This window comes from Cibotium barometz, chromosome 55 (genome assembly GCF_041138505.1).
Source record: "Cibotium barometz isolate CiBa-2024 chromosome 55, ASM4113850v1, whole genome shotgun sequence".
Taxonomy (NCBI): domain Eukaryota; kingdom Viridiplantae; phylum Streptophyta; class Polypodiopsida; order Cyatheales; family Cibotiaceae; genus Cibotium; species Cibotium barometz.
Window position 1 is genome coordinate 18,117,800 of NC_141100.1, and position 18,655 is coordinate 18,136,454.

The 18,655-nt window shown below is 46.3% G+C and overlaps 2 protein-coding genes across 7 annotated transcripts in view; one reads left to right on the forward strand and one right to left on the reverse strand.

Annotated features, from left to right (window-relative positions):
• The window catches only part of LOC147607447 (uncharacterized), a 156,404-nt gene that overhangs the window by 136,627 nt on the left and 1,122 nt on the right, over positions 1-18,655 (forward strand). The window lies entirely within an intron of this gene.
• Positions 1-18,655, reverse strand: part of LOC147607449 (Transmembrane proteins 14C) — a 64,871-nt gene that overhangs the window by 22,070 nt on the left and 24,146 nt on the right. Inside the window, exons 2-3 of one of the 6 annotated variants that reach the window (XM_086790245.1) lie at positions 1,217-1,281; positions 942-1,136 (exon numbers count right to left, since the gene is read on the reverse strand). In XM_086790245.1, coding sequence (XP_086646371.1) covers positions 942-1,136; positions 1,217-1,281 — 260 coding nt within the window. The remainder of the gene's footprint in view (positions 1-941; positions 1,137-1,216; positions 1,282-18,655) is intronic. The other 5 variants (XM_086790246.1, XM_086790248.1, XM_086790247.1 and 2 more) reach the window with 5 other exon arrangements.

The window sequence follows — 18,655 nt, forward strand, 5'->3', positions numbered from 1 at the left end:
CATCTCCCAATGTAGACGGGCTCGGGTATCACGACATTCCTCGTTGTACCAGCTATTTTGTGGGACAGTCCCTCCTGGTGATGGAGGTGGCTCTGGAGTGTGGAAAGGCGGCTGCAGCAGACGTATGGAGGGTGGCTGAGAGGTGTGTGGTAAGCTCATCAAGTGGGATGTGGGGGTCGAGGTCGGAGAGGATGCGGTAGACATGATCAGAATAGATGGAAGAGGTCTCCCTGGTGAAGTGGTATCTCGGATAGTGATGGGGCAAAGCAGGTGGTTGGATGGTGTATCGGCATGTGAGAGAGAAGGCCAGGTATGTATGGTCGGCTGCAACACCGATGGGGCAAGGTGAGATGGTAGACTCCGGAATGAGTGGGATCAGAGAGAGGGATCCCATTAGATAGTCCACTGTACTGACTCCATGTCCAAAGGGGTAGGAGGTGAAGGGGTTGGATCTAGGCCATCTAGCTAGGCCATTTTAAATGGCTAGCCTATGAGCCCCGCCGAGGGCTGTTGTATCCTATGATGTCCGCTCCAGATCCGTACCCACCGTGTCAATCTCCTGGTACATGGGATCGTCTGTCTCAAAGAAGGGTACCTCTGCACGTGCGGTGCGGGCATTGAAGTCTCCAGCCAGGAGGATGTCCCCTAGACTAGAAAACTTCATAATGTCATCATAAAGGGGTAGGTACGGGGACTCTCCATGGTCTCATAGGTCATTTTGGCCTTTTGAAGACGTTAATACAACTTTCTCTCTCTCTCTCTCTCTCTCTCTCTCTCTCTCACACACACACACACACGTGTGCGCGCACATGCACATAAGCTACTTACATGAGAGTTACGCATACACCATAGTGATCATTACCCACTAAGAATGTCAAGTGGATGGGGATCACAATCACCAAAGAAGACAGTGCACAGAGAGTGGGAAAGTTAATGCATACACCATAGTAATCATTACCCACTAAGAATGTCAAGTGGATGGGGATCACAATCACCAAAGAAGAAGGTGCATAGAGAATGGGAGAGGATCTTAAATAGGAGAAACTTGCTCTCTTGTTCTTTAGCTTTCTATGGATGGATATGCATCCTTCCATAAACAATAATATGCTGCCCTGCACGGGGCATGAGTCTGAAACCTGACAAAAATAATAATAACTTAACAGCTCACAACAAAAACAAATAAGGCTGCTCATAAGAGTGAGTGTGTGGCTCTTACCAACCCCATTAAAGTGCCTCCACTGAGTCCTCCAAGAAGAGAACCTTTGCTTGAAGTTCTTGTATCTGTATTTGTTGACACAAGAAAAGGAGCAACAAAGATCAATCACGATGGACGTGCTCATAAAACACCCAGAAGTCTATTCAATTTTTCTAACAGAGAAACCTACATGGGAGTACCCAAAGAAAAAAATTATAGCCCACAGGTTCCAAAGAGCCAAATAATTAGATAAAACCTTCTCCCAAACTTAGTCTTCTGCTGGATGGCAGTCTTTCATGACACACAACTAACTTACTCCACCCAAGGTAAGAAGGTCCAGCCATTATGTTAATCTAACAGTCATTAAATACCAAGAAGTCTCAAAAAATAAGAACATGTGAAGGCGTAGCTCTCAAAAGATGCAAGCTCTTGTCCAGGAAGATACTCATCCTACCAACGCGTGCTTGCAAAGGCTGCCATAGGGTATCGTCTACCTCACAAACCCTCTATCCACACACAGGCCGCCATAGGGTATTGTCTACTTCACAAACCCTCTATCCACACAAGCCAGAAATCTAATACTACTGCATTTTCCATATTTACACTAAACTCTACTTTGGGGGTGCTTGTTGGTAGTAGGGTTTAATGTTTCCTGCAATTGAAGCCCTAATTTTCAAGCCAGAGCAAGCAGCACAGTTTGGTTTCGGCAAGCAGACCCGCCTAGCACCCTAATGATCGTCTTCAGAGCCCAAGTCATATGTTGAAGCTATCCCTCGTCAAAGGAAGAAAACCCATAAACCTTGCTCCGAAGCTTGTCCTCATGTAAAAAGTGAGCGGCACGTGCATCCCGCACTTGGATGCCACAAAGACATATCTGTACCTAGAGTGGTAATTGGCCCCTTGTGAGCCCTAGTCCGGGACAAGTTAGCCAAGGATCTAGTCTAAGCATCATGATCAGGCGTACAAGTCCCTTACATGGTCATGGTCAAGTGTGCATGTCCCACACATGGAGCAGTGCCAATCCGTACTGTGAGTCACCCTATAGAATGATGATGTGGTGTTCCAAGCATTGATAGGCCTTCAGCCAGATGCAAGGGCACTGAAGTAGCATATACATGCATGTAGAAGCAGGAAGTGCAGGGCCATAGACTGTCTATATTGCCCTACACCTGGGCTACCTTTGGGCAGCCCATGGGCCATTGATTGGGCCCATAAAAGCCCAAGGCTCAGTCGGCAAGCCCATGGAAGGGCCAGACCACAGTCGGCCAGTCCATAGGGGCTAAGGTCATAGTCAGCCAGCCCATGGGAAAGGCCAGACCTCAGTCGGCCAGCAGCAGCAGCATGTCGACTAAAAGCCACGTGTGAAAAGGCACCCCATTTCAGGTGTTTTATCTAGTCGTGGAGCAATAAAAGCAGGCCGACAGCTCCTTCTACAGATCGACCCGCATATATAGACCTTGTATAAGCATGGGCTTGGCAAAGGGCTAATTCATCTCATTTTTCACAAGTGGTGAAGTATTCCAAGGGCCAGGACAGCCAAAGGGAGGCTAACACAAGGTGAAGGTCAAGAATAGGTCATCTTCAGGCTGCTGTTCCAGCCAAGGAAGGCCTCCAAGAAGTAAATCTTTTACATCATTCAATAAAGCAAATTCACCAATATGACATTAGGTCATTTGTGGGTATTTGCCACGCATATTCCACCCACATTGACAAGTTTTCCGACATCTCGGGGCAGCTCTTACTGACCCCCTTAAAAGTGTCAACACTCAGAGGCAAAAGATTAAGATGGCCCTCCGGGTTTCCAGGCTTTCAAGGACCTCAATGTTGCATTATCTGAGGCTCCTTGTTTAGCATCAGCCTCCTCGGATGACCCATTTCAAGTGATCACCGATGCGAGTACCGTCGCTATCGGAGCAGACTTGTAACAAAATGAGCATCCAGTGTTGGGGTAAAGGCATTATGCCCACCCTTATAGTGTGTACAAGCCTATAAGTTATAGTACATAGTACACTTAGTACTTTTAATGTACTAAGTGCACTATGTGTACTAGTGCAATATACATGTGTGATAGGGGAGTCACACACTCATTCCAATGAGTTGACTTATCCCCACAACTCTCTCTCTCTCCCTTCTTCTCTCTGTGTGTTTGTTTCTCACATGAAAACCTAACCCTAATTTCTATCTCCCATTCAACTGGTATCAAAGCTATCTTGATCCTCTCCCTCTTCCCCTCTATGGCTGCACCCAGCTCTTCACACAATCCTGTGATTTCAACTGGTGCCTGTGAGCAAGGTCGACAGAAGGTCAATCTCTACTGTGTCGTGAGTTGTAGAGTCGCAAGCAGGTAGGCACACAGCAAACGTGTGCAGTGTGCATGACACAGGTTTGCGAGGCTGGCAGGCAGGCGACTGGCCAGTAGCGTAACAAAGGGCACCGGCTCAGAAGAGGCAGCGCAGCAAAGTGTTGGTGGCCACAAGGCGTAAGCCCACACCGGCAGTGATGGCGGAGCTTCTTTCGAGTTGCTTGTGAATAGGCGAAGGCGGCGGCAACTTTGAAGCGGCGGCAACTTTGAGTCGGCGGCAACAAACACGGCACGCCACCAGTACACACGGCGTGCGACGGGTAGCCCGGCAACATTAAACTGGTTGCCTCGCGAATATCTGGGAACACGTGTCCCTGGCGCCGTCTACTGTGTTGCACACAACGAGGGCTGCCCAGCCAGCAGCGTAGGCTGCTCAGCTGCTGCCCAGCAGCAGCCACGCTGCCCAACCAGGCAGCGCAGAGGGCTGCCCAGCCGTCCGTACCTGCACAGCAGCAAGCACATCAGCAAGAAGCGCCCCCCCCCCCCCCCCTCTTTCTGCATCAGCATCAACACACGTGCAGCATCCTTCTCAGCAGCAGCAGCATCCGATTCATCAATACAGCAGCATCAGATTTCTGCAGCAGCACCTCATCAGAGCAAATTCGACGCCTCCCCTTTTCCTGCAATCAAAAATTACGAGGTATTTGCTTCAATTTCTTTTGGGATTTGCAATTGAGAGGTACAATCATCAATTGAGCAGGTACAGGTGCCAAATTGCTCAATTTTTGAGCAAAATTGGCGAAATTGGGTGACATTGGTCACAATCAGGATCAATTTGCAGGAAATTGGATGTCAAAATTTGGGGCTTTTGATGTAATTGTGCAATTAAGCATTCATACATGCTGTATGATGTGAGAAATCGCACATTCGGGCAAAATTGCAGCAAATTGCAGTGCAAATCAAGGGGCTTTTGTGCCGATTGGATTGATTTGCATGCAGGCACTCGCATTTGATGCTTTGGGCAATGTGTTGATGCCTGTCAAGCACTCAATGTGCCTGTAAATCAAGGGGCTTTCATGTATTGGATGTATATGTGGCCAAGGGGAAGCACCGTGAAGACTCTGGATGCCTTCATGTGCGTTAATGTACCATGTATGATCAGAAATTGATCTTAAATCAAGGGGCTTTTCAAGATTTTATGCTTGTTGAGCTTGGCAAAGCAGCAGGCAAGACTTTTATGCCTTGAATCCTCAGAAATTAGCTTGCAGTCAAGGGGCTTTTGCCCACTTTCTGTTCGGGACTGTTGTATGCAGTAATCGGGACTGTAAAAGTCTGATTTTCACTCATTTGGACAGCCAGGAGAGCATTTATTGCTACTGTACCTGTTGGTACAGATTTGGTACAGCTTTGTACAAGTTTTGGCATGGCTGCACATTGATTTGAGTGAGCAAAAATCTCAATTTCAGCTGCTGTACTTGCCGGTACAGGTTTGGTACATCATTGGTGAGCACTTGGTACTGTTGTACAGTACTTTGGAAGGGCAACAGAGCACATTTAAGGTGCTGTCCTAAATCTGCAGCAACCAGATTTTGGTGATTTCATCACATACAGTGGGAGTAGAGTTGCATTTGTGCTTCCGCAGTGGGAGATAAACTTTGGGAGAACAACTGTGAGCACTTTGTGTGCTTTTGGTGCAGTGTTTGCACATTTTGCAGGGAGTTAGGCATTGACAGGTTGCATATTGCTATGGCAACCACAGGTGAGAGCTCTTCATTTCTTCACATCAAGAAGCTTGAAGGCTCACATAACTATGATATTTGGCAAACCCAGTGCTATAATGTGTTGCTCTAGAAGAAGCAGCACAAGCCTATCAAAGAAAGGGGTGTAATGCCCGCTTCTCTTACTGCTGAAGAGTGGGAAGATATGGATGAGCTGGCAAGATCTACTATCATGTTAACTGTGTCAGACTCTTTACTTTTCAGCATTCGTGAAGAGAAGACAGCTTGGGGAATGTGGCAGAGATTGCAGGACTTGTACGCCCAGCAAAGTGCCTCAAGCAAAGTGTATTGGTTGAAGAAACTCATAGGTCTTCACATGAAGGAAGGGGCGTCTATGGCAGCCCATCTAAATGAGTTTAATGGTATTGTCAGCCAAGTTATAAATCAAAAGTTGGCAATGGACGATGAGTTCAAAGCCACCTTTCTCTTATGCACTTTGCCAGAGAGTTGGGACACATTCAGGACAGCCACGCAATTCGAATGCTATGCTATCATATGCAGATGTTGAGGGTGCTCTTCTTCAAGAAGAGATGAACAGGAAGAACAATTCTATTGGAAAGTCCAATGCAATGAATGCACGTGGGAGATCCCAGCAAAGGGGTAAAAGCCAAGAACGGGGAAGGAGCAAGTCTCGCTCCAAAAAGGACTTGGAATGCCATTATTGTGGCAAGAAGGGACACATCAAAAAGCAATGCTACAAATGGAAAAATGATCAAAAGGAAAAAGGGAAAAGGCAAAGACAAAGACAAAGATGAAGCCAAAGATGTAAAGCCAAAGGGCAAAAGTGGAGTCAAGATTGAAGAAATCAATGTGTCACATGCAGGTGACAGTGAGGATGAGGTCCTATTCACGTCTTCACTTGATGCCCAAACGAGACAATTGCTCCATTCCTTTGACACTCATGTGTCCCAACCGGCTATGCCACATAGAGATTTCCGGCAGCTCGGTTGCATTTACATTAGCATGGTGACAATAATCAGCATGCATGAAGTAAAGAGTGTCCACCTTAGAGCCTCTGGCAACAACCAGTGAGCCCTTACAAATCTTCCACTTTCCACTACCAAATGTGGTAACATAACCAGCATCATCAAGCTGTCCAGTAGAAAGCAGGTTCTTCTTGATCTCAGGCACATGCCTGACATCATGGAGCATAAGCTGTGAGACATCCGAAAACACAAGTCTCACATCACCTCTGCCAAGAATCTTGCATGCATGGTTATCACCCAAATAAACTACTCCTTCATTGCCAGCAGTATACCTGACAAACAAGTCTCTGCAACCTGTGACATGAAGGAGGCACCTGAATCAATGATCCATGAGTGCATACCATAACCATCTCCTGTATCTAAAGTTTTCAAGTTTTCAGTTTTGTGAGCATTGTATATATGGCAGGCAACTCCAGTGCCCCCACAAAAAAGCTCTTGGACAGAAAGATGCTTAGTTAGAGCTTGTGCATACATATGTATGTGAGATGCCTCAGCTTTCTTTGGGAGGGGCAAAATATTTTGTGTCATTTATTGATGATGCCACACGTAAGGTGTGGGTTTATCCTCTTCGTTTGAAGAGTGATACATTCTCAGTGTTTGAGAAGTTTGTTGCTCTTGTTGAGAATCAAACTGGCAAAACACTGAAGGCGTTGCGTTCCGACAATGGTGGAGAGTATATGTCCAAACAGTTTCAGGACTTTTGTCATGCTAAAGACATCAAGAGGGAGCTCTCTACTCCTTATGACCCTCCACAAAACGGGATAGCAGAGAGGATGAACAGGACCATTCAGGAGAAGGTCCGTTCTATGTTGTCACATGCTGCATTACCTCATGGTTTTTGGGCTGAAGCTGTTATGACAGCCGTTCATCTTATAAACAGGTCACCTAACACGAGGCTTGGTGGGAAAGTGCCAGAAGAAGTATGGACAGGGAAGCCTCCGTCATACAAGCACTTGAGAGTGTTTGGTTGCATTGTGTACGTGCACATACGCGGGGAAATGCGCACCAAACTTGATCCTAAGTCTCACAAATGCATATTCCTAGGATATGGTGACAGAGGTGAAATGGGGTATAGACTTTGGGATCCAGTGAATAAAAAGATTATACGCAACAATGATGTCATTTTTGATGAAACATGCATGTATAAGGAGCCTGCAAGGCAACAGGAGCCTAGCAGAGTCATCTTTGATGATGATGGACATCATGGACAACAACCAAGGGCTGTAAATCAGCCATTACAGCAACAAAACCAGCCCTTAAATGGTGCTAAAAATGGTCCAAATGGACAGCCAGACATGGCAGAAGATATCCCTATGGATATCCCACAGTTAGAGGAGATACCGGGCATGATATTTCAACCTTATGGCATGGAACAGGAACCACCAATAGGTGATATGCAGGCTGGACAGCAACCTGCAAATGATGGTCATTGGGTACGGAGGTCCACAAGACCCTCCAGAGCCCCTGACAGGTTTGTTCCAGGAGTTGACTACTTGATGCTTACTGACTGTGGGGAGCCCTCATGTTATAAGGAGGCTTTACAGAGGGCAGACAAGGCTCTTTGGGAGCGTGCTATGAAGTCAGAGATGAATTCTCTGCACAAAAATGGAACATGGAAGTTGGTGCATTTGCCTACAGGCAAGAAGGTTTTGCCTTGCAAGTGGGTTTACAGGCTCAAAGTTGCACCTGATGCAAAGCCAAGATACAAAGCCAGGTTAGTGGCTAAGGGCTTCAAGCAAGAATATGGTGTGGACTTTGATGAGATCTTCTCTCCAGTGGTCAAAATGACCACACTTAGAGCTGTATTAGCTTTGGTTGCTCATGATGATCTGGATTTGATTCAGATGGATGTGAAGAGTGCTTTTCTTCACGGTGATCTCCATGAGGAGATATATATGCAACAGCCAGAGGGTTATGCAGTAAATGGAAAGGAGAAGCTTGTATGCAAGCTTTTGCCTCCATATGTGAAACTCAGTGCTATGGACAGCCCACAGTCAGATAGTGGCAGGGCTGATATGGCGAAGATTCCGTATGCTTCAAATAGGCCGGACATTGCATTTGCAGTGGGAGTGGTTTCTAGATACATGGCCAACCCTGGCAAGAAGCATTGGGAAGCAGTGAAAGGTGTCATAAGATACCTAAAGAGCACACAGGATATGTGCATTTGTTTTGGCAAACAGGATGCATTAGTGCATGGTTACACAGATTCGGATTATGCCGGTCATCCAGATAACCGGAAGTCTACTACCGGTTATGTGTTTACATTCACAGGAGGTGCTGTGTCATGGATATCCAGGATGCAGAAGTGCACTGCCTTATCTACTACAGAGGCCGAGTATATTGCAGCCACAGAGGCTTGCAAGGAGGCATTATGGCTATATCTCGGTTAGTGGTTGATTTGGGTTATACAGGGGATATTCCATTGTTGCATTGTGACAGTCACAGTGCCATCCAGTTGGCAAAGAACCCTGTCTTTCATGCAAAGACGAAGCATGTGGATGTGAAGTATCACTTCATCAGAGAGGTGATAGAGAACAAGCAAATTCAGCTTGTTAAGATTCATACGGATGACAACCCGGCTGATCTGTTGACAAAGAGTTTGCCTCCGGAGCGCTTTGCTCATTGCAGACACTTGATGGGCATTGGATGAGGCCAGTTTCAGCCTTGATATGGCCTTGTATATTATCATGTACATGCCGATTTTTCTTTTCCTTCATTTAAGGGCACTTTGCCTTTAAGTGGGAGGTTGTTGGGATAAAGGCATTATGCCCACCCTTATAGTGTGTACAAGCCCATAAGTTATAGTACATAGTACACTTAGTACTTTTAATGTACTAAGTGCACTATGTGTACTAGTGCAATATACATGTGTGATAGGGGAGTCACACACTCATTCCAATGAGTTGAGTTATCCCCACAACTCTCTCTCTCCCTTCTTCTCTCTGTGTGTTTGTCTCTCACATGAAAACCTAACCCTAATTTCTATCTCCCATTCATCCAGTAGCTTACACATCCCGTAAGCTAATCCCTGCACAGAAGAACTACTCGGTTTACAACTGGGAACTCCTTGTAGTGATACAAGCCCTAGAGCATTGGAAACATTTCCTTTTAAGGGTGCAACTTTGAGCCTTAAGGTTAGCACAAATCACCAAGCTTTGCAATGGCTTCAGACAATGCCAAGCACAAATTGGAGCAAGATTTTCCAGCAGTTTGGTGGTATGATCAAGTATCTTCTAGGCAAGGCCAACCCAGTGGTCGACGCCTTGAGTAGGGAAGGAACCGTGTCCCACATCCAAAATCCACACGGATGGAATTGTTGGTACAAGGCTAGATGGCATGAAGCACAAGTACGCACATTCAGTGGAGTTCGGTACTCAGTGTGTCACGTCCATCCTGCACTTGGATGCCACGCAGACATATCTATACAAGAAGGTGCAGGACCTGGGATGGAAAACTGGTCCCATGTAAACCCAGTCCAGGAAGTGTCAACCAGGGTTCCACTCCATTCGTCCGAGGTCAGGTGTGCATTGTCCTACACATGCATCCAAGGTCAGGTGTGCATTGTCCTGCACATGAAACAGTGTCAGTCCGAGCGGTGAGTCTTCCTCTGGAATGATGTCAGTTGCTCTGTGTGTTTGGTCCGTGGCCAGATACCAGACAGCTGTGTAGGTTGCATGTAGAAGGGGGTTTCCCTTAGGGCTATCCCAAAAAGGGAATTATACCCCATGTTTGGGCAGGAGGGCCCCAAGGGGCCCATGGCCCTTACCCACCAGCCCAAGGAAGGGCTGGGCAGGCCAAGAGTGAACACACATGTTTTTTTCAGCATTAAATACTACTTTATGCAGTCGTGAGGCTTTTTCAGTCAGCCGACCTGGATAAAACTAGCCGACCAGCATTAGAGAGGGGTATACAAACCCAAGGCATAAAATCAGTTCATTCATCTCATATTTCACCAAGTGCTGAAGCCAATCAAGGGGCCAGGACAGCCAAGGAGAAGCTAACGCAAAGGGTGAAGAATTGAGGTCAAGGGCAAAGGATTCTCCTCAGCCCCAAGAAGGTTCAAGTTCAGTCTTTTATTTCAGTTTTGCATCATTCCGACCAATGTGCCCAAGCTTACTCCAGACCAGAAAGCGGAGGCAGGTAAGACTGGTGGCAAGTTGAGTGCTAAGGAGATTGCTCAGTACAAGGAGGAGGGTAGGTGTTTCTTTTGTCATACAAAAGGACACCTTCTCGGGAATGTCGAAGACTACCGCTCCAAAGACCGCCGCTTTAGCCTCCACGGCTTCAGTGGTGAGCCCAGCTCCCACACAGACCCTAGTGGCTGTCCCTAGTTCTTCGAATCCCAATGCTTCAGTTGGAGCAATCATTAGCCAAGGGCTCGTAGATAAGCAGAAGGACGCCCATGACCAGGAGTACGAGCGCAACGAATTGCTCAAGACCTTTGGCTACATAGGTGGCCAGAGAGTCGTCGTCTTGTTTGATAGCGGTAGCACAGAGGACGTGGTCATGGAACAGGCCGCTCCGCGTGCCCGTTTCATCCTGACGTCAGTGGACAAGCAAGTTGAGGGTTTTAGCACAGGCATGACAACGAGCATCAGGTATGAAGCTCTTGGTGCTAAGTTAGTTATTCATGGACATAGAGTTTGTGCGTGATATTATGGTTACCCCTCTTGTAGGAGCAGACATAATTTTGGACATTCAGTGGTTTCACAAGTTCCTTCCTGATGTCAAGTGAGACAAGCACACTTTCCAGATTAGTCGGAATGTGTCCAACGCCCCAGTGACCATTAAGTGTGAGCCAAGAATCCCAAACTTTCTGCTCATAAGCCACTTGTAGGCTAAACGAGCAATCAAGAAAGAAACACATTGTGCGATGATATACATCCAGACTGCCCAAACAGTGGCTAGTGCTTCCGAGAAGTATTTGGCTCTCCATTTCTTCACGACAATCTCCCCCCCCCCCCCACTCCCCCCGTCCAGACCAGAGGACCACAAGATTGATCTCCTCCCAGGCTCGGAACCCTCGAGCAGGTTTCCATATCGCCTTTCCAAGGCAATGGAATCGGAGTTGGACCGCCAACTCCAAGAATTGTTGCAATCTGGCTTCATCCACCCTAGCGTGCCGCCATTTGCAGCACCAATCTGTTTGTCATGAAGAAAGATGGGTCTTCTCGTTTGTGTGTCGATTATTGTGCACTCAATAAGCTGACTATCAAGAGTAGATTCCCAATGCCTCGAATAGATTATATTCTCGAGAGGCTGAATGGAACTAAGCTGTTCTCGAAACTCGATTTGAAGAGTGGGTACCACCAGGTGCGGATTATTGAGGGGGACATCCCCAAGACAACCTTCCGTGCGGAAAGGGCCCACTATGAATTTGTGGTCATGCCTTTTGGCTTGACGAACGCCCCAGCCACATTCAACCGCATGATGATGCGGGTGTTCCGGGAATTGATTGGAAAGTGTGTGTTCATATTTCTGGACGACATACTGGTATTTTCAGCTACGGTTAAGCAACATGACATTGATGTTGAGAAAGTCCTAAAGTTGCTCGAAAGCAACGAGCTCCACGTCAATGAGAAGAAGTCGGAATTTTATTTGTTTGAGGCTCATTACCTTGGATATATAATTAGTACAGAAGGCATTCGACTTGATCCGGCCAAGGTGGCCGAGATTGTCAATTGAGAAGTACCACAGATCCTTTGTGGATATATGTCAGACATACTCCACCCACATAGACAAATTTTCTGACCTCTCAGCGGATCTCACCGATCTTCTGAAGGGTGTTAAGACTAAAAGACAACGGATTCGAATGACTCCACGAGCATTGGAGGCATTCAAGAACCTCAAGGTGGCTTGGTCAGAAGCGCCTTGTCTAGCACTTACCTCGTGGGATGAGCCGTTCCAGATGATCACCGATGCGAGTAACATCGCCATTGGAGGTGTATTACAACAGAATGGTCATCCAATAGCTTACATGTCTCGTAAGTTACTGCCCGCAGAAAAGAATTACTCGGTCTACGATCGGGAACTCCTCGCAGTTATACAGGCCTTGAAACATTGGAAACATGTTCTTTATGGCCGGGACTTTGAGGTTCGCACTGACCATCAAGCATTACGTTGGATTCAAACAATGCCAAGTGCACAGTGGAGTGATTGACAGCACCGCTGGAGCCAGATATTCTAGAAATTTGGTGATATGATTGAGTACCTTGCAAGAAAGGCCAATCCAATGGCCGATGCTTTGAGCCGGAAGGGACAGGTAACCTTGATTTAGACCACTAGACTCGACCTTGTTGGTACGAGACTAGACGACATGAAGCACATGTACGCGGATTCCGAGGAATTCAGTACACAGTGGAAACAGGCATTGGATGCCACAAGACCATGACACTTTTTGATACGCGATGGTTGGCTTTTCTACAAAGGCCGACTGTGTGTCATGAAGTCGTTCGCAGCAGCTCTTCTCCATGACGCCATTACTCATGGTCATAGGGACAGAAATTCGACTTTGAAGAAGTTAGAATGGCAATACTATTGGCTAAAGATGAGGCGAGATGTGTTTTCATATGTACAACACTGTGATATTTGTCAATAGGTGAAAGCTCCTCGTGGGAAGAAGATAGGGTTGTTACAGTTCTTGCCAATTCCTAAGGGACCTTTCAAAGATATTTCGATGGATTTTGTCACGAATCTGCCTCCCAGTCCGGGTAAGAATAATACTCCGTGCTTGACTATAGTTGATAGATATAGCAAATTTGTTATGCTTATTCCATGCATGGCCAATGTGACCGCTGAAGATATTGCCCATTTGTTCATTCGGCATTGGTACCCGATTGGCGGGATCCCTAGGACCCTAGTGTAAGACCGAGATGCCAAGTTTACCAGTCATTTTTGGAGGGCATTGTTTGATAGCTTTGGTACTAAATTGAATTTTTCGAGTGCGTTTCATCCACAAACGGACGACCACACAGAAATCTCCAACCAGTTGGCCTTTGATGTGCTGAAGTGTTATGTCCACGATGTTGGGGTAAAGGCATTATGCCCACCCTTATAGTGTGTACAAGCCCATAAGTTTTATAGTACATAGTACACTTAGTACTTTTAATGTACGAAGTGCACTATGTGCACTAGAGCAAATATACATGTGTGATAGGGGAGTCACACACTCATACTTTGTGAGTTGACTTATCCCCATACGTCTCTCTCTCTCTCTCCCTTCTTCTCTGTGTGTCTCCCACATGAAACCCTAACTGTTTCAGCTGAGCTTCTTTAGCTCCCTTCAACTGGTATCAGAGCGCAAGGTCAATACCGTGAGCGCCGTTGTGGTGCAAGTGTACCAAGTCACCATAAGCTGCAACGTGGGCAGAAGCTTGTGTAGGTGCTAAGGCACATGTGTGTATCGCTGCTGTGTGCAGAATAGGGCAAACCAGCTCGAGGTCAACGCCAGCATTGGAGATGCTACAGGTGAAGCGCAAGCAGGTAGCTTGCAGGTGTGTGTCCAAGCAGGCATGGCTGAAGGTCGACAGCCTGTGCGTGTGAGCATTGGAGACAGCGCTGAATTTGGGGCCATTAGTGACAAGCTTGAGGAGTTGCCATAGCCATAGCCTGTGTGCCACAGGTACAACAACGTGTGTGCAGGTCATCAACTAACGGGGCCAGGTCCTGTGAGATGTCGCCAAGTGCAACAGCACAATTTGCTGACTAGCGTAACCATCGGGTGTAACGCAAGTTTGTGGCGCTGGACTTTGGGCAGCGCTCGCAACAGGTGAGGCGCCTAGAGGGAAGCTCCGCCAGCCTGCACTTCCATCTATCGTCATCACCAGCTCCTCGTTACAAAAAACCTCTGCCTGGCACCTGCACGAATACAGCATCCGTACCTGCATAGCAACAGCAGCTTCAGCACACGAGTCAACAAATACGACGCCCCCCCTTTTCTGCAACAGAAATCAAAAATTTCAAAGGTATTTGCTTCAATTTTGGGATTTGCATGTCCTTTATCATCAATTGAGCAGGTACAGGTCCTAATGGCTCAGATTTTAGCACAATTGGCAACATTGGGTGCCATTGGTCACATTCCGGGTCAATTTGCAAGAAATTGGGTGTTAACATTTGGGGCTTTTGATGTAATTGTGCCATTGGGCATTCATACATGCTGTATGATGTGAGCAATCTCACATTCGGGGCTAAATTGCAGGAAATTGGAGTGCAAATCAAAGGGCTTTTGTGCCAATTGGGTTGATTTGCATGCAGGCACTGGCATTTGATGCTTTCGGCAATTTGTTGATGCCTGTCAAGCACTCAATGTGCCAGTAAATCAAGGGGCTTTTATGTATTGGATGTATATGTGGCCAGGGGGAAGCATTGTGAAGACTCTGGATGCCTTTCATGTGCATTAATGTACCATTCATGATCAGAAATTGATCTTGAATCAAGGGGCTTTTCAAGATTTTGTGCTTGTTGAGCTTGGCAAAGCAGCAGGGAAGACTTTTATGCCTTGAACCCTCAGAAATCCACTTGCAATCAAGGGGCTTTTGCTTAATTTCTGTCCAGGACTGTTGTATGCAGTGGTGGGGACTGTTAAGGTCTGATTTTCACTCATTTGGACAGCCAGGAGAGCATTTATTACTACTGTACTTGCTGGTACAGATTTGGTACAACTTTGTACAAGTTTTGGCATGGCTGCACATTGATTTGAGTGAGGAAAAGGCTCATTTTCAGCTGCTGTACTTGCCAGTACAGATTTGGTACATCATTGGTGAGCACTTAGTACTGTTGTACAGTATTTTGGAAGGGGAACAGAGCACATCTACGGTGCTGTCATAAATCTGCAGCAACCAGATTTTGGTGATTTATCACATTCAGTGGGAGGAGAGTTGCATTCGTGCTTCCGCAGTGGGAGATAAACTTTGGGAGAACAACTGTGAGCACTTTGTGTGCTTTTGGTGCAGTGTTTGCACATCTTGCAGGGAGTCAGGCATTGACTGTGTCAAAGGTTGCATATTGCTATGGCAACCACAGGTGAGAGCTCTTCATTGCTTCACATCAAGAAGCTTGAAGGCTCACATAATTATGACATTTGGCAAACCCAGTGCTATAATGTGTTGCTCCAGAAGAAACAGCACAAGCCCATCAAAGAAAGGGGTGTAATGCCCGCTTCTCTTACTGCTGAAGAATGGGAAGATATGGATAAGCAAGCAAGATCCACCATCATGTTGTCTGTGTCAGACACTTTACTTTTCAGCATACATGAAGAGAAGACAGCTTGGGGAATGTGGCAAAGATTGCAGGACTTGTATGCCCAGCAAAGTGCCTCAAGCAAAGTGTATTGGTTGAAGAAACTCATAGGTCTTCAAATGAAGGAAGGGCGTCTATGACAACCCATCTAAATGAGTTTAATGGTGTTGTCAGCCAGGTCATCAATCAAAAGTTGGCAATGGACGATGAGTTCAAAGCCACCTTTCTCTTATACACTTTGCCAGAGAGTTGGGACACATTCAAGACAGCCACTAGCAATTCAAATGCTATGCTGTCATATGCAGATGTGGAGGGTGCTCTCCTTCAAGAGGAGATGAACAGGAAGAACAACTCTGTTGGAAAGTCCAATGCAATGAATGCACGTGGGAGATCCCAGCAAAGGGGTAAAAGCCAAGAACGGGGAAGGAGCAAGTCCCGCTCCAAAAAGGACTTGGAATGTCATTATTGTGGCAAGAAGGGACATTTCAAAAAGCAATGCTACAAATGGATGATCAAAAGGAAAAGGGCAAAGAAAAAGACAAAGACAAAGATGAAGCCAAAGATGCAAAGCCAAAGATGCAAAGCCAAAGGGCAAAAGTGGAGTCAAGATTGAAGAAGTCAATGTGTCACATGCAGGTGACAGCGAGGATGAAGTCCTATTCATGTCTTCACTTGATGCCCATTCACTCCATGCAGGAGATGGTCATTGTATGCACTCATGGATCATTGATTCAGGTGCCTCTTTTCATGTCACAGGTTGCAGAGATATGTTTGTCAGGTATACTGCTGGCAATGAAGGAGTAGTTTACTTGGGTGACAACCATGCATGCCAGATTCTCAGTAGAGGTGATGTGAGGCTTGTGTTTTCAGATGGCTCACAGCTTATGCTCCATGATGTCAGGCATGTGCTTGAGATCAAGAAGAACCTGTTTTCTACTGCACAGCTTGATGATGCTGGTTATGTTACCACATTTGGTAGTGAAAAGTGGAAGATTAGTAAGGGCTCACTGGTTGTTGCCAGAGGCTCTAAGGTGGACACTCTTTACTTCATGCATGCTGGTGTTTGTCACCATGCTAATGTAAATGCAACCGAGCTGCCGGAATTCTCTATGTGGCATAGCCGGTTGGGACACATGAGTGTCAAAGGAATGGAGCAATTGTCTCGTTTTGGTTACTTGCCTTCTCTAAAGAAAGTTCTCAAGTTTTCAGTTTTGTGAGCAATGTATATATGGCAGGCAACTCCAGTGCCCCCACAAGAAAGCTCTTGGACAGAAAGATGCTCAGTTAGAGCTTGTGCATGCAGATGTATGTGAGATGCCTCAGCTTTCTTTGGGAGGGGCAAAATATTTTGTGTCTTTTATTGATGATGCCACACGCAAGGTGTGGGTTTATCCTCTTCGTTTGAAGAGTGATACATTCTCAATGTTTGAGAAGTTTGTTGCTCATGTTGACAATCAAACAGGCAAAACACTGAAGGCTTTGCGTTCCGACAATGGTGGAGAGTATATGTCCAAACAGTTTCAAGACTTTTGTGATGCTAAAGGCATCAAGACGGAGCTCTCTGCTCCTTATGATCCTCCACAAAACGGGACAGCAGAGAGGATGAACAGGACCATTCAGGAAAAGGTACGTTCTATGTTGTCACATGCTGCGTTACCTCATGGTTTTTGGGCTGAAGCTGTTATGACAGCCGTTCATCTTATAAACAGGTCACCTAACACAAGGCTTGGTGGGAAAGTGCCAGAGGAAGTATGGACAGGGAAGCCTCTGTCCTACAAGCACTTGAGACTCGAGAGTGTTTGGTTGCGTTACGTACGTGCACATACGCAGGGAAATACGCACCAAACTTGATCCTAAGTCTCACAAATGCATATTCCTAGGATATGGTAACAAAAGTGAAATGGGTATAGACTTGGGGATCCAGTGAATAGAAAGATTATACGCAGCAATGATGTCATTTTTGATGAAACATGCATGTATAAGGAACCTGCAAGGCAACAGGAGCCTGGCAGAGTCATCTTTGATGATGATGGACATCATGGACAACAACCAAGGGCTGTAAATCAGCCATTACAGCAACAAAACCAGCCCTTAAATGGTGCTGGAAATGGTCCAAATGGACAGCCAGAGATGGCAGAAGATATCCCGATGGATATTCCAGAGTTAGAGGAGATACCGGGCATGATCTTTCAACCTTATGGCATGGAACAGGAGCCACCAATAGGTGATATGCAGGCTGGACAGCAACCTGCAAATGATGGTCATTGGGTACGGAGGTCCACAAGACCATCCAGACCCCCTCACAGGTTTGTTCCAGGGGTTGACTACTTGATGCTCACTGACTGTGGGGAGCCCTCTTGCTATAAGGAGGCTTTACAGAGGGCAAACAAGGCTCTTTGGGAGCGTGCTATGAAGTCAGAGATGGATTCTCTGCACAAAAATGGAACATGGAAGTTGGTGCATTTGCCTAGAGGCAAGAAGGTTTTGCCATGCAAGTGGGTTTACAGGCTCAAAGTTGCGCCTGATGCAAAGCCAAGATACAAAGCCAGGTTAGTGGCTAAGGGCTTCAAGCAAGAATATGGTGTGGACTTCGATGAGATCTTCTCTCCAGTGGTCAAAATGACCACACTTAGAGCTGTATTAGCTTTGGTTGCTCATGATGATCTGGATTTGATTCAGATGGATATGAAGACTGCTTTTCTTCACGGTGATCTCCATGAGGAGATATATATGCAACAGCCAGAGGGTTATGTAGTGAATGGAAAGGAGAAGCTTGTATGCAAGCTGAAAAAGAGTCTTTATGGGCTCAAACAGGCACCAAGGGAATGGTATCATAAATTTGATACATTCATGAAATCCCAGGATTTCAGGAGGAGTGACATAGATCACTGCTTATACACCAAGAAAGCTTTGGATGGCAGTCTATTCATCCTCATCTTGTATGTTGATGATATGTTGATTGCCGGGAAATCTCGTAAAGAGATGGATGCCTTGAAGAAGAGGCTGCATCAGACCTTTGACATCAAGGATTTGGGTGATGCAAATCACATTTTGGGTATGCGGATACTTCGGGACAGAAATCAACATGTGTTGTATTTGTCTCAGAAGAAATACATTGGCAAAGTTTTGTAGAGGTTCAATATGGAAGGGGGGAAGA